General features: G+C 53.9%; 1 protein-coding gene across 1 annotated transcript in view; it reads right to left on the bottom strand.

Moving 5' to 3' along the window:
- Positions 1–11069: 11069 nt before the first annotated feature.
- Positions 11070–24438, bottom strand: part of LOC119107379 (ubiquitin-like modifier-activating enzyme ATG7) — a 31985-nt gene continuing 18616 nt past the window's right edge. Inside the window, exons 10-13 of the mRNA XM_037230812.1 lie at positions 23967–24082; positions 18997–19156; positions 15371–15490; positions 11070–11906 (exon numbers count right to left, since the gene is read on the bottom strand). Coding sequence (XP_037086707.1) covers positions 11871–11906; positions 15371–15490; positions 18997–19156; positions 23967–24082 — 432 coding nt within the window. The 3' untranslated portion in view covers positions 11070–11870. The remainder of the gene's footprint in view (positions 11907–15370; positions 15491–18996; positions 19157–23966; positions 24083–24438) is intronic.

Raw genomic sequence — 24438 nt, 5'->3', positions numbered from 1 at the left:
CCTGACCTTAGGTCGATTTAATTTGCTCATTCAACTGCTATGTGGCCTAAGAAAGCATCTCAGAGATGTATGGCTTCGTCTAACACTTCGTTGTTGGATCAGATTGAAGCTAGAAATTGCCTTCGCTGAAACCATGACCTGATTTTGACCTGACATAGATAAGCGACCTTACAAGGTACATCTGCATTTGTTGTGCCAAAGGAACCGCTATTCAATAGTCTACAGCTGTGCAAAATTTGGCGCGGCTACGCCGCGCCGTTCGGAAACCATTCTGGAAAAACCCTCTGGAGGTGGTCAATTTTACCCACCCCTAACCCGAGCGCGTGTTAACATTAGCTTTCTCACTAAAACGGTATACTCCAACGTGAAGTGTGTCAAAGTTATACCTATTCCCCCCAAAATACCATAGGGCAATTTACACCGAGAAGTTCACATTGTCGGGCAGTGACTATCGTATTCAGTGCTCTGGGATTGGGCCATGTGCGATGCAATGTCCGGTGCATGCAATGTCCGATGCGATGCATGTTACAGCGCAAAGCGTTCAGACATCTTAAAGCTGCAGACTTCATTTTCGTCACCATGGTCATCTCAGGTCGACAATTCATCATATTGAATGTACTCAATCAATAAGGCTGGCTGTCCGCACATGCGTGTTAATCTTCCTCCGAGTTTGAGCTTGAGCTGCGCTCCGTGCCAGCGTACAATCGTGAGCTCGCGGCCCCGAGACACGCGGCGCTCTCACCACCTGAACCTGCCTCAAGCGAAAGACGACCACGGAAAGGGGTAATAATATATAGATGGCGTGGCAGAGCACTGCAGCGAAACTGTCGTCACTCAACATACATTCGGTGTCGCAAAATGTCAGTGTAACACCAGCTTTAGCGACATGAACATCCAACTTGTAATGCGTGCGTTGTGTGTATAGGACTTCACATTGACATACGACCTGTATTGCGATCACACCAATTGGCTACGGTCAATTAAAATCCCGATTGTAGGGGGTCGAGCCAAGAATGTGCAACAAATAGCTGACTTGATTACACGCAGTGCAATGGTCGGGAAAAGGTAGCATTGTTAGCCTCTTGACCCATTACTGACGTGCCTATGGGTCGCATGCAGATCGGGCAGTATTGTAATCGCGTAATGATTTGTAGGCGGCAACCTGGCGTGGGTCCGAAAACGGACGGATCCATGGCTTGCGCAGCATTACGCACGACCGCCTGCACGCGCCGATCCATATGTTTGTCGGTACGGTTATCCGCTTCCTCTGCAGTCAGTATTAACTGTTTTATCATGTCTCTGGGAATGGGCGCTACGTGACCCGCAACAGTCGATGCGCCCTAAAACCTCAAATCATCATCATCATCATGTCTCTGGGAGGGATGGTCGCCTAGGCCCGAGCCTGTTTGCGACCAAAATTCTTCACTTTTTTACAACTTAGAATTGCCATGTTTGTCATGTTAATCAAATGGGAAGGTGAAATCGCGGTAATATTACAACGTTGCAGAGATACGCCGCCTAATCAAACAGATCATCTCTGAACACATTGGAAAGCTTACGGCACAACATTTTAAGAATTGTGCTACTTTTCGCTGAAATCTGCACGTCAGTATAAACGACTGCGATGATCGCCGTCCATTACGAGTGTGACTGGCCGAGGCTGACTCCTGACGCTCCACAATTTCCGGCTAGTTGACGTGAGGACCTGCTCGGCCTGCGGACGTGCTTGCTTTGCAGCTGTTTTTGGACGTTGCCTTTCCCTCCATTTATGTGGGAGTCCAAGGCTGGCCAGCGCACTCCGTGCTGAGGTCCGTATGACAAAAGCACGCTAAAAATATGAAAAGACCATGACCTATTTATTTGTGTTTTATTTTTCATACGTTTGTAACCTCAAGCCCACGAAACTCATTCAACGACGCTCCTTCCTGGGTTTACGTGACCACTGGACATGATTCGATTGTCCAAGTACTAAGAAATCCTGCGTGCGATGTATGTGTAAAAGTAATATCATACTACTATCATAGTCTTAACCCGTCACAGTTTCTTAGATGCAGCTTAATAAACTACTATGTGCTATCGCTTTAGGGATGGTTAGCCCTAACGCCCCATGTGTACAACGTTTTCCCCGCATATAAAGCTGCCACAGTGTTATCAAGTATTTGAAAGCCGCCAATTTTCGTTAGGAAGGAACTACTGACCGCGCCTGGTGCATCTACAATCGGGTCGGCTCGACGACGTCCAAACAAACAGACGGGCGCATGCCAGCGGCACGTATAATAACCCTCCAGCCACGGCGGCCATAATTAGACGCCGAGTGGCCACCGGGCGCCTCGTGACAAACCGGGCCCAGCGGCCCGCAGACAGCCTGAGGGCCGCCCGGCACGGCAGCGGCAGGGGCCGGCAGCCGCGGGCCGTGCGACACCGGGAGCGACCGACGGCACGCCGCCGTCGCGCCCCGCCGGCCCGCCGCCGCGGCGATCTCGCCGGCCCTCGTGCTTCAGCCGCAGCTCAGGCGACCACCGGCGGGAGATGGGGTGCGCCAGGAACTCACGTGCGGATTGCCGGCGGGGGCGAGGGAGGATGTCTGCCGAGCGGCGCGAGGTGGCTTATTGGCTTGGCAGACGGAACTCAACTGCACCTGTTACGAGCTGAAGCGGGGCCCTGATCGTAGGTGCCCGCTCCGTGGGGGCGTGACCTCTGCACCACGCGGGAATGTTCAGATGGCGAGGAAGGGTCATGCACGCACGGGGCGGGCGACAAGGATACGCGCCAGGCTGCTTCGGGTGGACCTCTTGAAGCGCCGGTGCCGGGTTTCATTTCGGGCGAGGCTGTCGGCCGAGTTTGTGTTCACGTCAACTAACCGGGTAAGGAATGTGAACCGTGTGACTTCCCCATTACTCCCCGGCCTGGCTCGACTCAACTAGTCACATTTTTGAAGTGCTTATCTTTCCGCAACCACTGATCGCTCTGTCATGCCGCTTCGTCAAGTGCATTAGTGCTTTAAAAGCTGCGCTGAAATTTCAAGCCACTGGCACGCAAGCTGTTGGCTGGGATTTGGCTTTCCTGTAGCACTGCAATGCCGACAGGAGATAGCCCAAAGATCCCGGCGGGCCGGGGCCGCGGCAAACGAGACCAACACCTTTTGACGGAAGAGAGGACGGGCAATCATAATGGTGCAATGTGGGCCGATGTTTACAGCCCGTCACGCGAGCTCACAAGCGAACTATGGACCCAGCACTTTCTGGGAGTTTTTAAGGATGCATGTGTGTTCTTGGCCGGGGAGCAGATGAATACATGAAACAAACAGCACGACGTAAGATAATATAAGACATGGAAATCACTTAAAAGTCTAAACGATGTCTGGCCCAAAGCGACGCCAACTACGCACAGGGCGGCGGGGCTTATCATCTTTTAGCCGATCACGACGCGGTAGGACGTAAACCGAGAGCTAGATCCATCACAGTTCAATGAATAACAGCTAGCGTTGACCGGTATTTTGTCAAAAGTATTTGCGCTTTTCGGAATGCTTTAGCCGCAGTCACCGAAAATTACTGCCAATCAAAATCAGTGTCCAATTGCCGACTTCGGGTGTCAAGCAACACGCTATGAGAGGGAATCTTTCACTCCTCGTCCCATATTTGATGTGAATTTTTCACTCCTACCTGATATTGTCTAACCACACATACCAAATATATGCTTCTCTGTAAGAGGTTTTAAGGTGTCATTCAAAACTGAGCTCACTTGAAACCACCAAGTACAAACAAGGCTACGCAGAACCTGGACGCTCATAGCTATATCCTGCCTAACCTACATCTGGATCATGCCTATGTATGCACAGGGCAAAGGCACCAGGTACCTTCAAGTCCGAGAGCCTCAGCGAATTCAGCCGCTTGCATGCTTCATGTTTGGTTTGTTTAAAAAATGCACCACAATCTTCATCTGCGTGCCATATGCAATGCTTTTACGCATCCCCAGTTTTTTTTAGTTCACGCCACGCAAACACCATAGCAAAAGCCGCGTTCGATCTGTTGTCACCACACTTGCCAGCACCAATCACGGCCCCGTATTCGCCCTACGTCACGTCATGTAAACCCAAAGACACGTGGCCTGTGACGTCACGCGTCGGCTGACGATGATGCTTGGATTTTTTTTGTCGGCCCGTATGGAGAGAATGCGTTACCAGATTACAAAATCCCTCTAAATGAAGCGAGGGTTTGATTTGGTAGCTCTTGTGTTGTCGAGTACGTTAAGTGGAGTGGGGCACTTGTCTCTAATTTTCGGGGAAATGCAACGTAAGATAAATGAGGACGGAACTAAAATGCCAAGAGTAGCCATGAAAAGGCGAGTGACAGTGATTGGTGAGGTGTGTGGTTGCGTTCCTCAGTAAATACTTTTCATATATATATATATATATATATATATATATATATATATATATATATATATATAGACTCCTCATCTGACATATGACTGGCCAAAAACACGTGATACAAGATACAAATCACTGTCAGCAAAGCGGACAACCAACAAGGGGCATCATCTGCTCAGCCTGTTTTGGGAATCCACAAAACATAGATGGGAATGATGCAAACACATCTTCCACTTCCACAGTCACGCAACATGCTGTAGCCATCACGCTGCTTTACTATAAAAAATTGCGGGAAAATTTTACATGTGGTGAAATGACACCGCAAACATGCTGACCTTGCACAAGGCTGGAAACATGACAAGTGCATGTGGTTATGGTTGGATGGGGAAAATGCAAGAAAGTGATGAAGCTACCAGTGCACACAAGGCTCATGATAAAAATATTATTGAGTGCTATGCAAGAAACCAACAGCAATACTTTTCAACCTTTCTCAGCACCCAGCATCTCACGCAAGTTGCAGTGACTATGTCATTGATGACTCACGAGCAATGCTCGCCTGCATTCAAAATTTGGGAAGGCAGTGCAAAATGCATCAGTAACAATACAGCTCTATATTTTCAGAACTTTTTAGGGAAAGACAATTTTTCAAAGCCATATAATGTGAGCCTATACTGAGCACGTGCATTAATGAGCTGCACGCACCAGCCCCTGCTGCCAAAATGAATTGCTGGTATGACACGCAAGGGATTAATTACACGTTGTAATACCTCACGAGGTTCAGCATGTTGGCAAGATCATAATGAAGTGCCAGCTTGCCTTTGTACACACCTGCAACATAAGTGCTAGTGCTTCTTTTAGTTTGCCAGGGTTCCTTTGTCATGTTTAAACGCAAACATAAAGGTACAGGCAGGTATCAATATATCACATTTGATTGGCAGTCAGCCGACTTAAAGAACACCAAAACAATGTTCTCTCCTAGAAGTACAAACCTCGCACGCACAATCCCCATCACATCAAGGCCAATACAAGCCACTGGCACACGCCGCCAGTGATCACACACATTTCAAGCACCCGATTCACACTCTTTTGTGAAATAAGTGTTATCTCTCACTTGCACAGCTCGCGGAGCTACCAAATTGCAGGTTTTCTCGCAATTTCCGCGCAGATTTTTAGTCAGAGCACCGTATTTCACCGTGACCTCGCTTCAAAATAACACTCGAACCGGGGCTCATGGTAATGCAACTGAAGAGGTTTCTTCAAGAAGAGGAAAATACACCAGCAGGGAAAAAAGATTTGAGATTGAAGATTGATTGAAAAAGATTGAAAGATTTGCCGTCGCGTGCCGATTTAGGGGCCACCTTAGGGCGCAGATGGTGCTCTTTTATGGTGGTTATGGGAGGCGGCACGCATTTTGGTTGTGGGGGACGGGCACGAAGTTAGCCATGAAGGACTTAGGGCATTCCCATTTTCCAGAGCTTTTCACTTTAACCTCATAAACCATTGTGTGTCTTATCGCGCTAGGTATGTGAAGTTTATTACATCGTTTATCTGCTCAGCTGTCACGATTTGTATCTTATGGTGGGAGCAGCCATAACTTTTTGCTATGAGTGTCACGAGACGCCACTACGCAGAAATATCAAAGAAGATAGTTTTTGTGTTGTGATCATCTTTTACCCACGTTTTTTGTAGTGCTCCCGCCAAAAACATGGGGGGCCAAGCCAATTTTTTTGGGGGCCCAACTCATCATTGGGGGGACAGGAGTGTGCGTGCGTGCGTGCGTGCGTGCGTGCGTGCGTGCGTGCGTGCGTGCGTGCGTGCGTGCGTGCGTGCGTGCGTGCGTGCGTGCGTGCGTGCGTGCGTGCGTGCGTGCGTGCGTGCGTGCGTGCGTGCGTGCGTGCGTGTGTGTGTGTGTGTGTGTGTGTGTGTGTGTGTGTGTGTGTGTGTGTGTGTGTGTGTGTGTGTGTGTGTGTGTGTGTGTGTGTGTGTGTGTGTGTGTGTGTGTGTGCGCGCGCTTATGCGCCATGAGCATCAGCAGGACGACTTAAGCTTTGTATCGCACTTATCAGCTGGAGCATTGTGGCATTGTCGAGGGCAGGTTTAAGGCAATGATCTCAGCATATTGGTTTATTCATCCATTTCGTACTGCACATACCACACATCTGCACTGTTAAGATATTGCAGCGCCTTTTTGGACCGTGTTCATAACTAAACGAATAAAAAGAGATGATAACAATAGCAGAGAACACGAACATCACACTCAGGTGGCCAGTCACATGCGGGAAACGCACAGCTAGCCAAAGCGTAGAGTGATTCAGGCAGGTCATCATTAAAGCTAATTTCCTTTCAATGCGCGCCGCTTGAGCGCTGTGTGCACCGACTCACGGGTGGCGGCCGCACGTATTTCAGTTGGCAGCACTTTATGCAACACCGCGGTTCCACACGCAAGGCGTCACCTACCGTATTCCGACTTAATTCGCGGTAGGTGGAATACTTTTCCACCACTGCTGTATTGGACGTGGGCGTCACGAATCCGCAAGAATTCGACTGGTGGAGTACATTTACGCCACTGCTGTGTTGGGCGTGGGCATCCCGATTCCGTGAGGATGTGATTGCTGTTGTCTCAAGCACCGACGTGGTAACCATCCAACGTAAGGTGGTCACAGTTTATCAGTCCGCAGCTCCCCAGCGCACAGCCCGCCCAGAAACTACAGAGAGGAGTACGTGTTGCATATGCTCGCCTAATAAGATTCAGACGCAGAAGTGCTGGGTTAGTTAGTTAATACAATGCATAATCAACTAATAGTTGTAGGTGATTTAATCTAATTTAAATAATATATTAATTATTCTTGGGTTATCGTGGTGCGCAATCCATACGTCGCCGCATGCATAGCGAGCATCATTGGACTGACATCATATCACTCTCAGATCGTTATGATGTTTTATATATCCTTATCATCGTTACAGTTAAGTTCGATTCATCATTATCATAGTCACCAGCGTGGCAAAAAACGAAAACAAACTCAGCAATGACGCATTTCGCGAAGGTCATGAAGACAGCTTGTCCGCACCAACTTCGACATTTAGAGTTGCATACTAAGTTCAACGTAGAAGCTGCTGGTTTGCTATCACAAGCAATTTTCTAACAGCGGTTGCACCTATAGAAGTTCCAAAAGGAAAACTGCATCGATTCAGCCTGACGCAGGTCAGCAAGCTGAAAACGGCGCAACCATTTTACACTCAAAGCGAACACACGGCACGCGTTGCAAGCACCAGATGCCAAGAACCGACACGCGGCCGAAGAAAACAGGATGAGGGCGCGAAAATTACACCCGCGCCGAGTGAGCGATGCAACATTTCTGACGGCCGAGGACGAGAGCGGCAATCGAACAATTCCCATACGAAGCAAAGATTGAGAGCCGTACCCATTGGTCAGTTCATCGAGGAACTTGCCATTGAGAGAATCACGCTCTGCTCCGTCTGATGAACATAACGTGAACTTGGAACCAGCGTGCAGCTCACCGTGCCGCCTCGTGCAGACCTGCCCCTTCGCTTGTAAAAGATCTCACACCAGACGAGCGCCAAAGCTTATATAATGCTTACTTAACTGATGAAACTGACTCATTACGTACATACATGCTCATTGTTAAGGGAGCACAAAGGGGAAGCCAACAGGCATTAGTCTCTTGAGTACGCTGTTGCTTATCGGAAAACCAACGATTTGGAGCTTCAATGATTGTGGGGAAACCCTATCATATTTACTTTCTATGGCACCATGACGACATCTGATACCAGGTCCATACGCCAAAATGCTGAACAGCACCTTGGTACAATGATGGTCCAGGTAGATATTTACCCGCGTTTTGACGACACAATGCTCTGATGCGGTAACGACAATTATGCCGACAAACTCCGGAGTCAGAGCTGCAACTCACGAAGAGTGCTTGGCATGCACCCTTCCTCAAGGACGTAGGGTGCTGCGTAAAGTCGGGTCCATTAATTCTTCTTTCATTTCATTAATCCGTCTTTCACCAACTGCGTGGATTTCAACGCCCCAAATGCCAAGTCGTTTGGGGGCACCCCCGTAAGGAAGGTCCATGCCTCCAATTACACGTTCAACGAATTACAAGTCGACCACTGAAGCTGAAGAGCACCTGACAGACCCATTCATCATAATTTCAGGCAACAATGATGTTGCTAGATGCTTTTTTGGAACAGCCCCATGCCCCTATCATTGAAACTTTGCTGTTCAGAATCTCGCGACACGAGGTCGAGAAATCACGAGGTCAAAACGGAAAACAAGGGACAATATGAACTTCGCAAAACTTTTATGGTTCGACGCGGTTCGGACGATTGGAGATCAGATAAAACCGATTGTAGAAGCAGTTTTCATCAGCGCGGTACTCGAAACCAACAAAAAATTGCCACGCAAACGCAGCCCGCTAAAAATGTGCCCGGTTAAAGACCGGTTACCTCAGTCTGACAATGGAGTTGGAGCTGCGCGATAGATCGAGCTCAAAATTCCACGGCTAGATTCCGCAGATCAGTTAGCCACGGCGACAAAACTCATGATCTGGGGGATGAAGGAGGGAGAAACCGGTCGATATACCGTGCAACTCGCTTGTCATCACCATGACACGTGACCTGTTCGTAGATCTGCTTCGTCATAACGGTCAACATGCCTGTTTTATTCGCAGACATAAAACCACAAAACACACACATATACACCGACGCCGATACCCACCCACCCACCCACCCACACCCCCGCCCTAATACCTCCACCCCCCCCCCCCCCCCCACCCACACACACTCACCCACCCGCCCACACCCACCCACACACCCACACATATCTATCTATCTATCTATCTATTTAAACATATATATATATATATATACACATATATATATATACATATATACACACACACATATATATATATATATATATATATATATATATATATACATATATGTGCATACCTACACAAGGGTGGCTGTATGCAATAGTTTGTCCCTTCCATTAGGGAGCGGCAGCTGACGACCGTTGGCGGGGGCGGGCTCGGGACACGGCCGTGTCTAGACAGCCAGCCAGCGGGCGCCCAGCCGGGCCGCCGTGTTTAGGACCAGACCCATATTTACGGGCTGTATCCACCTGCGCCCGCGCCTCCCATGAACCCGCCGCAGTATAAACAGTCTGCCGCGCGAGGCTTCGCGGCACGGTCGACCGGCGCCGAGGGGTGCGACCGGAACCGGGCACCTCCGGCGTCGGCCTATGTCGGCGCGTGGGCACCTTTGATAACTGATACGCAAAAGCATGCATCGCTGATACGAGGTGCGACAGAACACAGTAGGCTGACAGCAGACATCCAGCAATCCTTCGGACAGTTGGCGGGCGTCACATCACTGCCGCAGCCCAGACCGTCTACGTCAGATAATCAGCGCCACCGTCCAGAGGCCGGGGTGATGGGCAAGGTCACCCTGAGCACGGGCCACGAAGCTCTCTGGCGTAAAATCGCTCCGTGTGGGGAACGAGTACGCCGTAGAAAACAGCACGGCCTGTACAGAAGCTGAACGCTCTTTTTACAGGCACTCATCTCAACGGACATCAATCGATGTGTTGAGTATACACACGATTGTGGGTTTCCGCCCTGACCCCCACCAACCATCCCCGGGGCTGGTCGCTTGTGGGCTGGACCCTGGAGGTCGCCCTGGAAACCGTCAGGAGCGGACCCAAGAGCCCGCTCCTGGCAACCGTCGAGAGGACTGAACAAGGCTCGCGGCCGAAACATCTGCCATCGGCGCCCGGCTGTTGCCACCTCCACCGCACGGCACACCGGCCATCGGCCCAGCAGACGCTATTCGTCGCATTATCGACCATCCAGCGGGCTCTCGTATTTTCCACAACCCAAGGGCCAGCGTTCCATTGACAGGCCTCCTACACGTTCGAGACGAGCTTGTACTGACCGTCCCTGAGGCCATGCACGTTAGCAGTGACACTGTCTCAAATATTTGATCCGTGACTCCTTTATTATAATAGCTTTTGGCGAACGTCGTCGGCACGCGTCTTGACCGGAGACTGGAATGCAACGCAGCGGGCGGTATAAATACTGTCATGAAACGTGCGCTATGTTTTACACACCGCCCTTATATGTACAGGACACTCACAAGCATACTCAGACAAACGTAGCGCAACACAGTCATTCCAATACCTCTTAACAACGCCGGCGACACTGCCCTGCGCGGCGGGTGCCCCGGTTCGGTACAGACGACCACACTTCTCCACCCTGTCGCCGAGCCCCAACAGCCAGGGGTCACCGGGTGAGTCGCACGATAAGTGAGCTTAATGTGGCGCACATGGATGCCATAATACGACCCAACCGCCGGGCAGCACGTGATCCGCAGCACGAAAATGGAAAACAGACAGCCCAGCAAACGGGCACATTCGACCGATACACTTTATTTGCATACATTTGCATAGCATTTGCGCAACGGGTCGCCTCTGACGAACGGCGACACACTGCGGTCGCCGACACTACCGCAGCGCGGTCCGGGCGCTGCCACCGGCGCGGCTGACGCCAACGGCACCTGCACCGGCGCACGCACCGGCGACACACTGCAGTCGCTGACACTACCGCAGCGCGGTCCGGGTGCGACCACCGGCGCGGCTGACGTCAACGGCACCTGCACCGGCGCACGCGCCGTCTCTGGATCACCCGGTGATCCCAGCGTGATTCTGGCCCTCCGATGGCTCTGGGACTCTCTGGATGCGCCCCAGCCTCGCTTTCCCGGTCTTGGCTCACAACACGCAGCGTGGCCACCCCGCCTGTGCCACGCTCCGGCCAGCAGTCCTCACGCATGTCACGCTCTGGCCTGCAGTCCTCACGCCTGCCACGCTCCGGCCTGAAGTCCTCACGCCAGCCATGCTCCGGCTCGCAGTCCTAACGCCTGCCACGCTCCAGCCTGTAGTCCTCACGCCAGCCACGCTCCGACTCGCAGTCCTCACGCCAACCACACTCCGGCCTGCACTCCTTCCGCCTGCCACGCTCCGGCCTGCAGTCCTCACGCCAGCTACGCTCCAGCTCGCAGTCCTCACGCCAGCCACACTCCGGCCTGCACTCCTTCCGCCTGCCACGCTCCGGCCTGCAGTCCTCACGCCAGCTACGCTCCGGCTCGCAGTCTTCCCTCTTGCCACGCTCCGGCCTACAGTCCTCACGCCAGCTACGCTCCGGCTCGCAGTCCTCACGCCAGCTACGCTCCGGCTCACAGTCCTCACGCCAGCCACACTCCGGCCTGCACTCCTTCCGCCTGAAGCTGTGGCCGGCAGTCCATGGCCCGCCAGCTGGCTGGCTGGCTATTTCAACACTGTTACCTGGTCTGCGGTGGGCCACGTGAAAGCCCCATGACTCGGCGTCTATTCCGGGCCTCCGAGTCCGCTCCGAGACCCTGAGTCTGCCCGTGACTCGGAGTCCGCCGGCGCTGTCCTCCACCCGCCAGTACACTCCACTCAGAAGTCGTCCGGATCGTTATCCAGCTCCCACAGCTGCGGCAGACGGGGGTTGACGAGTTCAGCGACGTCACCCAGCCTGGAGAACGACCCGACGGCCGGCCGTGGGGCGGGACAGCACCGAGACGCGCCGACGGGCCAGAGACGAGGCCGGCCGCCCTCCGGCACAATGCCCGGGCAGGCGGCGCGCACACGTGGCCGCGGCCGAACATGTCAACACACGGGACCTGGCGGCCACTCGCGGGCGGTGAGCAATCTAACTCGAGGGAGGTAGCGCTTAGGAGAAGTGGGGGGAGGGAGAGAGACAGCGCCTCTCTGGACGCAAGCGGGACATATCGGGGCGTTTGCTTTATATGTGCGGTCTACCCTGACAATCATGCGGTGGAGGTCATAACGCTAGCGGTCCCGTGGAACAAGTTGACATGCTCTGGGAGTAAGGATACTCCAAGCCCATATTTTTTTCCGCACGGCATATATCTGCTATATAAAACAATCGATGTTCTGCAGCACCGAAGACAATATAGCACACACGAATGTTCTGTAGGGAATTCAGTTTTATCGAACGAACCAATGATCCTACAGAGCCGCAGAACGTCAAGGGGACGGCTGACGGGTACGCTTGAACAACTCCACCGCAGCCCGCAAATTCTAACGACCAAACGTAGGTCTAGAACAGGATTAAAACGCCTAAACAGCGATAGGTTTCTACCGATACTTAATCATCTTAACTGTAGCGTATGGTCGCGCAAAGCTTACACAACGTTTACCGCAAAACGTTTGGAAGCCTTTCGCTTACTCAGCAACTGCGTTACTTCCGCTTCAAACGTCAAAACCTCTCAACGTCAACCCGATGTGTGTGGTGTGTTCGCCACCTTCAAGTGCCTCAGCGGCCAAATCTTGATCACGGCACCGTGCCGGTGCCGTGATCAGCTGCGTGCGGTCATCGGCAGCGGCGAACCGGCGCGTCGCTGCTCCCCGGCACAGCGGGGGAGTGCGTGTCACCGTCAGCGCTGCTCTGCGGTGAGCCGGCGCGTCGCTGCTCCCAGGGGCGGCGGGGAGCGCGTGTCACCGTCAGCGCTGCTCGGTGGTGAACCGGCGCGTCGCTGCTCCCCGGCACGGCGGGGAGCGCGTGTCACCGTCAGCGCTGCTCGGTGGTGAACCGGCGCGTCGCTGCTCCCCGGCGCGGCGGGGGAGCGCGTGTCACCCTCAGCGCTGCTCGGCGGCGAGACAGCGCGTCGCTGCTCCCAGGGGCGGCGGGGGAGTTCGTGTCACCGCCAACGCTGCTCGGCGGCGAGCCGGCGCGTCGCTACCCCCCGGCACAGCGGGAGAGTACGTGTCACCCTCAGCGCTGCTCGGCGGCGAGACAGCGCGTCGCTGCTCCCAGGGGCGGCGGGGGAGTTCGTGTCACCGCCAACGCTGCTCGGCGGCGAGCCGGCGCGTCGCTACTCCCCGGCACAGCGGGGAAGTGCATGTCACCGTCAGCGCTGCTCGGCGGTGAGCCGGCGCGTCGCTGCTCCCCGGCACAGCGGGGGAGCGCGTGTCACCGTCAGCGCTGCTTGGCGGCGAGACAGCGCGTCGCTGCTCGGGAGAACGGCGGGGGAGTGCGTGTCACCGTCAGCGCTGCTCGGCGGCGGGCAGTGGACGTGACGCTAATTGTTCATTGGAATGGATGCAGTTCGTCATGCAGTCAGATGCATTCTTATACTTGCGTCTTTTTTCTCATTTTCCGTGTCTTGTATTGCTGTCTTCTGATGTCAGCGTCAAGACCTCCTCTGTTCCTTAGCACTGATTTGTTTATTAGCTCATGCAACGAAGATGTCATGCTCGCCCCACATTGTGCCAATCGACGAAGGCTAAGCCCGTTTTTCCCCTTAATACACCACCTACGGCGGAATCCGGTAATGCTAATCAGCTAATTGCAATCGTCGATATCGTCATTGGTTTGTGTTTCGTGTGACGATAACTCTGTTTTGGGAAGCCTATTGGTAACCGAGAAAGGTGACGCACAAGGCAATTTACGGGGCCAGTCGAACACAGCGGCACTATGGCCCACACCACACAGTTGGCCCAACTATGCAACTAGAACCAAGCGAGGCCAATTGCCTCAGCCGCCAATTTTGGCATTCCAGTTCTGTGACTATTACCAGTGCATGTCAAACAACACCGCATCAATTGTCAACAAAATGTTCTCAGCACGCTTTCGACGTACGCCAGATGTGCGGGCTTAACGCGTTACGACGCACGCCAGATGCACGGGCCTAACGCGTTTACGACGCACGCCAGATGCACGGGCCCTAACGGGTTACGACGCACGCCAGATGCACGGGCCTAACGCGTTACGCTGACGGTGAACCTTCTTCTTGTCGTTTCGTTGAGGATCTATCAGGCTTGGGCTTGATCGCGTGGTTGAAAAAGGTAACGAAAGCGAAGGCATTGGAATTTACGAACACACCCCGCTTAAAATGACATACAAATAATCATCTTCCCCCATATACCGACATAATGACCATCACCGCGTCCTGCACCAGTACCAACACCACCAACATTAGTGTTATAGGCATCCCCCCCCCCCTTAATGAGATCTGGAGTACGAGCTGTGCCAATGCACTTCGCGAAGGTATTGGGAAACCTCGGGTCAAAACACGTATTTACATGACCTGATAGCCCCACACTAAATCCGGCTCATACCCAATGACCGCTGCGAGTGAGACGGAGAAGGAGGGGCCCAGCAGAGGAGTGGTGTTAGTTCCCACCCATGCTAATCGGACCTAAACTGGTCCTAAGCCACACTCAGGAAATGCCGCCCGGCGCTGCACATCGCGGAGAGCGACCTCAGCCGGCGAACACCGACAGGCATGCGGCTCGCCACTGCCCAAATGAACTCGCATCTCGAGCATCAACACTGCGCCTGCACGATTTCCAGGACGGGACGTGTGGCTGAGCTAGTCTTTGCCAGGGAAATGACACAAGAAGACGACATGGACGCCCTAGAACAGCCATGGGCTGCCAAGAACCTCACGTTATTCCCGCGATGCTCTGAAAAGTGCTGGGAGGCGTCGTTGTTTTGCACGTGAATGACATTGGCAGTTAGCATTGTGACGACAATTGTTTGCTAGTCATGACTGTTCAGATATGATATAGCCGAGACCGACACCCAATGACTGAGCTCCGCGTCAGGCGCCGCGGGTTTTCACACTGCCGATGCCCGAGTGCATGGAGACTGCAGCGCCCGTCGGAAGGTGAATGCTCTCTAGAACCGCTCGTGCACCATACCCAGAAATCTAAAAGAATATCTTTTGAATTGCAAACCCCGCGCACATCCACGCGCACACGAAATGACCACTGTAAAGCCATCTTTGACAACAATTTCAACGACAATCCGTAATTGCCGTTCCGTCATAACTGATGCTGCCATGAACGAAGCAAGCTGCCGCCCCAGGGAATTGCGCTAATCGCGACCGATCACGAAACGGGAAAGGGGCGTGTGTGTGTGCACGTACCTCTGTGGCCTCAGTGAGCTGCTGCAGCTCCGTCAAGCCAGTCAGATCCTCCAGATAGCCCGACCGGTTGAAAACCTTCAGCAGAAACTCCTCACCCTCTTCTCGGTATTTTGCAAGCACCTGCAACCAGAACGGCGCTATCTGAGCTTTGCACGAATGCAAAAAGTGACCGAGAAGTATGTCCATAAGACCAGGGGTTCATGCGCGCATAGATTGGGTAGTGCGTTAGTGTGGGAGCAAGCTATGTGGGTCTTCAAACCACGCGTATGCATACATTTTCTAAAATTCATTTTGTGCCTGGCGTAAGTCGTGCGCTCATGCATATGCGCATCATTCGTAACTTGAGATACGCACGTGCAACCACGCGCGAGCACTCTCCGGCTCATGCGCCCTGCCATCACTCCGGTCTAGGTATTTGATGAAAAAAGTATGTGGACCTTTACAGTAAAAGGCGCATATAAAAATACCTGGCCTTGCATGCGAACAAAGATGTGCATACAAGAACTGGGTGAGCGGAAAAATAGCCAGCGCGATCCCGCGGTGATAGCGATGGCTCACTGATAAGCCACAAGTCACGACTCCAGACATTCCGAGCACGGCCTTTTCATCACCTCGCCATCGATGTATAACTGTACAACCATGGAAGCTCAAACGGAGCCGCGCCCTCGCCAGCAATGACAACTGCATGACGAGCAGAGAAAGATGGCCCGGGTCCCTTTCCACCAGTGCGAACAGGGCCCCTAGCGACACGAACTCATTCGGGCCATCTCGGTGGGGACCACTCATCTGGCCTTTCGATGACACACATTTCTCATTGATTGAATCGTTCCAAACTGGCTTATTGAAATAGCTTCACAGGACATTGACTCGTACAGGTGTCGATGGCCCGAAAACGTGGCTTTATAGCCCAGCACTGTCTATGATGTTCCACCACTCGCCACCGGCCGAGAGAATGAAATGCAACCTCTCCTAGTCACCTATAACCTCACCGTACAGTTGGGATAGTTAAAATGGAAAGCAAAGGTAACCAGTAGCCCAAGCTCGCCGGGGACCGATGAGTTGGCATCTGCCACCTAGCTGGTGATGTCACATATAGCACCGAATATCTCTTAAATAAACAAAAACTTAAAAGAACTCTCCAGGGCCCTTTGGAATCAGTAACATCACTAGCACGTCGGGGCCCTCTGGAACCAATAACATCACTGGCATGCATGTGTAACCAGAACCATACGGACGAGGCTGTTCTTGTACCTCAAAACATAATACCAAGGTGTCAAAAACGATCAATGGCTGCGGTCCGGCCCATCCTGGCTAAACACCAGGTCGCATGATCGGGTAAGACTATTCTACCCTCTCGCTTCATGATAGCGTACGTCTAAGGGCCATTGGTTTGGAACTCTGTCATTTGCCGACTTTGCATCACAAATAGTCGCAACCTATTATTTCCATTCCACGCGTATTATTTAGTCTGACATGACCTCTGATGATCACGTGGTACGGTCTGGTACGCTGTGATTGACCCCGTCTGGCAAACGAGGCACATCCACATCCTCGATGCGCATCAAAGGTTGATCACTGATGAAAACGTCATTCATCACAGCCAACCAAAACGAGACAGGAAACTGAAAACTCCACACAAGAACTGGCCTGCAATCATTCAATATTGATGCGGTATCTGTGACCGAACATGCAATCAATTTCGCCCGAGTGATTGAGATAGCCCATTGTGAACTCGATGAGCCTGCCTGGTGCGATTCGGAAGTTATTCCAGAAACACGGAAAGGCGAGTTTCTTTTAACTTCCCACACAGCCGCCCATTGACACAGGTGTGAATAGTGGGACCTACACTGAAACCAGCCTGTCGGATCTCAGGGTCATCAGGAAAGAACCGCAGCACCAGGAGAAAGAAGCAGGATGGTCCGAGAAGCCTCTCATCACAGTAGAAGCAGCTGTACATAAAGCCGTCGCGAAATCACGGTCGACAAGCGACACCAGCGCCGCAACAAGAACAAAACACCCAGAACTGGAGGCCAGCCACCAGAACCTCATTCTCCAGCTGCTGAGTGTTGCAGGAGCCTAGTGCAGTCGCAGCTACTCTCATGCTTACAACATCTGCATGCTGTTCGCAGGAGGACGTCTGCGACACACTGCCGTATGCTCGAAGAAACCCACGGGACCGAACGCTACATCCTGTCAGGTGACGTGCAAGGAGTTAGTCGCATCTTTGTCAATTTTATCTTGAATTGTGATATTTTCCCGGACTCGCATGTCTCGTGCTGTTCGCATAAGGCTGCTTACCTTTGGCGGTGTTATAAACGTTTGATCCGTTCCGGAAAAACCGTTACAAAAACGCTGCAACACGTGCACGAGAGTGGTGCAGCATGTGTTTTAAGCTGCTCGCGAAATATTTTTGATGTGTTCCTCTGTTTTTTGTCTGTAAACTGGCTCCGGGTCAGACCGAATGCTGCGGAGAGGGCTGTATTGAGGATGCCAAGAGCACACGGACCAGCCCAGGAGTCAGCCCACGAGCGCACCGACCGACGAGGGCTGCGGAGTGCTAGCCGCACGTGCAGCCCTTGTTGGGCTGCGGAGTGCTGCCAGCGCGGGCGAGTAGGTCCCGGCCGGCTGCAACGGGAGGTGTTCGAGCACGTCTGCCTCCATACCCCTGCCTCCACATGCCCTGCCCCTCCACATCCCATCCCCTGCCCCTCTACATCCCATCCCCTGCCCCTCTACATCCCATCCCCTGCCTCCACATCCCTCTCCTACCTCCACATCTGTCGCCCCTCTACATCCCATACCTTGCCTCCACATTCCCTGCCCCTCCACATCCCACACTCTGCCCCTCTCCATCCCATCCCCTGCCTCCACATCCCCTTTCCTACCTCCACATCCCTCGCCCCTCCCCATCCCATCCCCTGACTCCACATCTCTGTCTCCACATCTCCTTTCCTACCTCCACATCCGTCGCCCCTCCACATCCCATCCCCTGCCTCCACATCTTCTTTCCTACCTCCACATCCGTCGCCTCTCCACATCCCATCCCCTTTCCAACCTCCACATCCCCTCTCCTGCCTCCACATCCGTCTCCCCTCCCCATCCCATCCCCTACCTCCACATCCGCCGCCCCTCCACATCCCATCCTCTGCCTCCACATCTCCTCTCCTGCCTCCACATCCCTCTCCCACCTCCACATCCCATCCCCTGCATCCACATCCGTCGCCCCTCCCCATCCCATCCCCTGCCTCCAAATCCCCTCTCCTATCTCCACATCCGTCGTCCCTCCACATCCCTCTCCCACCTCCACATCCGTCGCCCCTCCCCATCCCATCCCCTGCCTCCAAGTCCCCTCTCCTGCCTCCACTTCCGTCGCCCCTCCCCATCCCATCCCCTGCCTCCAAATCCCCTCTCCTACCTCCACATCCGTCGCCCCTCCACATCCCTCTCCCACCTCCACATCCGTCGCCCCTCCACATCCCATCCCCTGCATCCACATCCGTCGCCCCTCCCCATCCCATCCTCTGCCTCGAAATCCCCTCTCCTGCCTCCACATCCGTCGCGCCTCTCCATCCCATCCCGTGCCTCCACATGCGCTGCCCCGTCAGCCGGCCCGTCTGCTGTCGTACCGGGCCGGAGCAGGCGGTGCAGCGGGGGAAGGCGAGCGTGGCGGGCGTCAGCTGCTGCAGCGGGCCCAGGAAGCCGCGCACGCTGTGAGGCACCGAGCCGAGCGGGCCGGCAGTGGCCGCCTCGGCGCCGTCCGACCGCGGGCTGACCGGCGCGCCGTCCCTAAAATAACGCCACCGAAGGCAGGTCAGACGGATCGGCGCTTGGGCTGGACTCCCGCCGCTCCGTACTGAACAGCGAGCGGCCAGACCCCGGCAACAGCGCCGGCTCCGGCCCGCACGGTGAACAACACAGCTGTCGCGTTTTGGCGAAGCCGAACACCTTTTGCAAGAGGGTTTATCATGCACGTCTTATACAAGTGTGTGGCCAGAAGCCCAACAATCCTGATGCAGCACTGAGATGACAGTGTGGTAATAAGTCAAGAGAGCTCGGCAATCCAAGCTTTTTTGGCCACACATCTGGGACGCTTTGATGCAGCAGAAGGTTTCTGCTCAGCCCGTCCCACTCAGACCACCTTTACAGGTTAGCAATGTGCTTTGTATGTCGTGCTGAACATCCTCAGTCCATAACAGAGCAGTCATTTATCACAGAGGCCGGTAGTGACCGACTTTGCTTCTGACACGGCAATGAGCAAACTACCGAATACGGGTCGCGGAAATACTCCCACAAGTTACACCGCACTGACTCTGCCTAAGGAATTCGAACCATGGTTCAAGCCACGGTTCATATGCCTCAGGCCAAGCCTGGACGGGACATGCCATAAGGTGCCCAGTGCACAAGGCACGTGTTCTATGAGTCCATAACGAACAAGGCCGCCGGTCGAGCAAGTCTCATTTAAGCCAATAAAATCTGCAATGGGGAGAACCGTCCTGTTACGGTCCGGTCGCCCGCTTTCCAAGAAATAACACTTCTGCAAGAACTGATCATAGTCTCACGCGGTTTCAGCAATATCCTGCATAAGTTACTGTGAGTTACTTATAGGCATGAGTACCGGACCGATCTCAGCTTCCAGCAGCCTGAGGACATAAAGACGTGGAACCATGCGCGGTGTAGGTGCATGCATTGCCCACAAATGATTGGGCGATCTCATCACTGTCCATGCCGCACATTGGCCAGCCATCGAACGACAACGGTCACCATCACATTTGCCGGCACGACATCGCCGCGTGGCATGGGCGAGGCGATAACACATGAACACTTTGTCAGTGGCACTTGCTCATGCGGTGGAACAAATAAGTAACGGGTCCGAGAGACTTGGTTGTTTTTGAACCACATTCGTGCACGAACACGTCTTCGATCGCGGGGCGGCGTGCATGTGGCGCCGCACAAACGTGGTTTTAAAAGAGACTTAGCGGTCGACCATACACAAAGACGCCTTAGCACTGCGGCATCGTATTTCCCATCAATGTGCAACAAGCATTCCACATCCAAATAGCATCTGATGCATGTCCGCAGCTCTGGCGCCAACGTCGTCAGAGGAGCCGGTCGGCAGAGGCGCTGCTGGCGCTGTCAGCCGGGCAGAGGGGGCAAGCCGCCACCGGCACATGTCAGCGCTGGGCAGGACACGGCAGAGGAAGGTGTACCGGCCATGGACAGGGAAGGCAAGCGGGGCAGGGGAGCCCGGCATGACACAGGAGGCGGACAGGGCAAGGGGCGGACAGGGCAGGGGGCGGACAGGGCAGGGGAGGTTCGCGGGCAGGGCAGGGGAGGCCCGCAGGGCAGGGGAGCTCGGCAAGACGAAGGAAGCGGACAGGGCATGGGGCGAACGGGGCAGGGGAGGCCGACTCGCGGGCAGGGGACGCCGATCCGCAGGCCGGGTGAGGCCAGCGGGCAAGGGAGACCAGTTGGGCAGGTGAGTCGCGCAGGGGCAGAGGGCCCGCGGGGCTGGGGAGACCGGCTGCCACCACGTCAGCGCACGTCAGCGCGTCAGCCGCGATAAGCGGACCGGTCCTAGACAGCGTGATTAAAACGTCTCGGATGCCACCGGCGGCGCGCGGATTCCGCCTCGGCCACTCCTCAAAACGGCACGCGACGGACGGGTCGGCGGCGCGGCTAGGGTCACGAGGGCACCCCGGCCTGCCAGGCGAGCTGTGCCCGCCGGCGGCGCGGCTGGGGTCACGAGGGCACCCCGGCCTGCCAGGCGAGCTGTGCCCGCCGGCGGCGCTGCTGGGGTCACGAGGGCACCCCGGCCTGCCAGGCGAGCTGTGCCTACCGGCGGCGAGCGGCACGGGGCCCGAGGAGGTGGCTCAGCCGCACCCCTGACGGACAGCGCCAGGGCAAGGTCGGCAGACTCGCGCGACACTACCATGAACAAACGGCACCGATGCATCTACACCGACCGGCCCGGCGAATGACGCCATCCACCGCCTTCCAGTGCACCCTGCCACCATCTGAGGATCGCGTCCCTGAGAAGGCGCGGCCTCCGCACCGACGGCGGGGGCGTTACACAGCGGCCGCCGCCGCCGCCGGGCCCCGCTCGTCGGGAAGTTGGGCGCAGTGACGACTGCCGCCAGGGCCGCGGCGCTTCAATTTGGGAGCGCCACGTGTCGTCCGAGCCTCGACTGCCATAACGGGAGTGACGGAAGAGCTCAGGATGAAGCGATCTGGCAGCCGACCAAAGGCTGACGACAGCTTACGACGCGGCCGACAGCTGCAGTCCGTGACGGTTACGAATTAAGGCTGCTGACCGATCCTGCTTGCAGTGAGGTCTCATCTTCAGGTCACGCTGTTTTGCATGTCTGCCCCACATGCCATCGCTCGTATCATTTTGCGGCATGTGATACCCTGCACACCAAGGCCAATATTATTTAAGCTTCTTTAAATTTTTCTGACTGTAATCCCGCACCTGCTTCGGACCACTTCCGGAAGAAATGTCTGCAATCCGTCCAGACCGGTTACGGTCCACATGCCTATGATTAATTGCAGATTCCGCATAACTTGTGCACACGTTAATCCAAGCGGGGTGTTATCTACAGCTGGCTGCCAAGGTCACCCGCCAGCACCTGCACATTTAACAGGAATGAACCAGCCCACACAATTTCTTCCGTTCGATTTAATCTCAAACGAGGCAGTGTACTAATTACAAAAAGCCGTTTCAGCCAAAAATATCGTCCGGAATATTGCCGCTTCCGAAATACCTCAACAACGTTTTAAAATTCGGTGTGTTACGCGGAGAGCGACCCAATGGAGTGTCACACTAGCTCCCTATCGTTGCCTGCTTTTCATGATTGCATACCTCAGATGAAAGGTGACGCCGTTCAGGCCACCTATTTAAGGGGAGCATCCCACCTTTTTTGTACTTTTCCTTAGTTTTACACCAGCCGCATACGATTTGATGAGTAATACCAGTTTTTCTATATCCTTCTGACTAGCTCAGAATTTCGATTTCAAGAAGCTGTTCCAGCGGGAGAAATCTCACTAGACACCCCGCTCACCGCTATAAAGTATTACATTTCATTTGCCCTGTTTTTTCCTCCGTGTGTTCTGTGATGTTTGCAACGCACTTATCTGTCAAAACGTATGTGCAATAAATGCCACGGAAGCTTGAAACACTTTGTTTAGACAAGGTGTGCAAACATCAAGCTATTATTCCGCGAATTAAGCGAAACGTTATACTTTGGCTTTGATTTCTACCCTATGGCGTTTACCGCACGGGCTCTTTTCGAGGCGCACGTTGGCTTTGAAAATGGGAGTATCACATGCTCCATGTTCAAATTGGTTCTGGTCCTGGTTCGGACTGGTTCACACTTCAACCAACCAACTTCTCGGTAACAGGCGCTTGCCCGCATCAGGCCAATCAGAAATGTTCTTTTATTCGCAACAGTGGAGGTGCGCACGATGGTTGCCGTGACGGCGGTGGTCACCACTGCGGGGAAGAAGGGCAATTCTGTTGCAAAGCGTCGGCAGGGTAATTTGAACTCGAAGGCGTGACTGCTTCTGTGGTTTACTAGAGTATGTTTGTGAAATATGCCCCAAAAGTGGAACACTCCCTATAACGCTTCTGTGTAGCCTTTGTGTTACATAAGTACAAACTAAATATTTCATGGCTAGATAGGCTACTAAATATCACAGATAAACGGAAATTCATGAACATTGTGCAACTGAACAACGCCTCTCGTAAACCACCTTCGTCCCACTATCTTTGTTCGTGACCACGGAACATCAAAGCTTGCCGTTCAGTGGGAGATCAAAGTCGTGAGCCGGCTTAAACATCATCCATGTGATTTTGGAACCATCCGGAAAGTCAAGCAGCTTACAAAATGGCACATCTCACGGGCAGCGTGTAAAATATTAAAGCATACAGTCGAAAAGTCTACGCATTGGTAAGAACTGGCACAACCGATATCTAATCTTCTTCTCATTTGTACATTTAGTTGTTTGGTTTGGATTATAGCCCATTCGGCCTGTAGCAAGGATTAACAGTACACAAGCAAGCAGTTCACACCCTCTTCCGCTTATGGGATGGATGAGAGTGTGTACTGGTAGGGCAAAACCACGCACTGCAACACATCTGGAAGTCGTCCGCAGAGCCTTAGCCCGCACAGGGAGCCCTCCATGGGGCTCGAGCTCGGCGCTCGGACGGGGGGGGGGGGGGGGGGCACATACACCCACTCATGGTAAGTGCATGCAAGTCTGCTCCAGAAGAATGGGACAATGCGGGAATGCAGGACGAAGCGTGATTGAGAAAACAAGAGCGAATGACACTCATCCTTGCGTATCATTACTTGCTACCGCCACTTCCAGCTGGTTCTGCACATCCGCTGCACCACCAGTGCATCTGGTGGACGGCACACAAGGCCAGACCAGGCTTCGGATGCTCGGACCGACATACTGGTCATTTACATCGAGGCAGATCATAGTGAGGTTTCACACCTTTCTGTTGCGTATGGCACACTAAGAACCCACCCTTCGATCGGCGGCCCGCGCGCAACAGCGGCCGGCTACGTCCCTGGCGGCGACCGGGCGCACTAACCGTTGGGGATGCTGCAGCAGGGCGGCGGCCAGCTCCACGGCCAGGCCGGCGGCCACCATGCTGACTCCGGGCCGGCTCACCGTACACTGCTGGTCCAGCGTCCGGTCGTGAACAGACTGCCGGCACAAACACAGGCGGACGTGCGCTCGGTCTGCCACATGCTCGGATTGTATCCGTGCGTTGTTTTTTGTCCACGCTTGTATGGGTTAACTTACATGCTGACTGTCCAAAAGGGTCACTGGAAGTGGGACCAGCTCCACTTCGGTAGGCATTTCTCCACCAGTCATGCCATGGAACGATGGGACAATGCTGCACTGTACACGCAACGTCCTTCCAGTTTCTTTGCACGGTAGGAAAAACAGGATTTTTAACTGTATCATATGCATTTATATACAAAGAAACAGAAAAGAGGAGACATAGAGCCAGTGAGGAAAGCACGGAGGAGGGAGAACAAGCAATCAAGAGAGCGATA

Source organism: Pollicipes pollicipes, unplaced genomic scaffold (genome assembly GCF_011947565.3).
Source record: "Pollicipes pollicipes isolate AB1234 unplaced genomic scaffold, Ppol_2.1 Scaffold_6686;HRSCAF=7923_pilon_pilon_pilon, whole genome shotgun sequence".
Classification (NCBI taxonomy): domain Eukaryota; kingdom Metazoa; phylum Arthropoda; class Thecostraca; order Pollicipedomorpha; family Pollicipedidae; genus Pollicipes; species Pollicipes pollicipes.
This window is presented reverse-complemented; position numbering and strand designations above follow the sequence as displayed.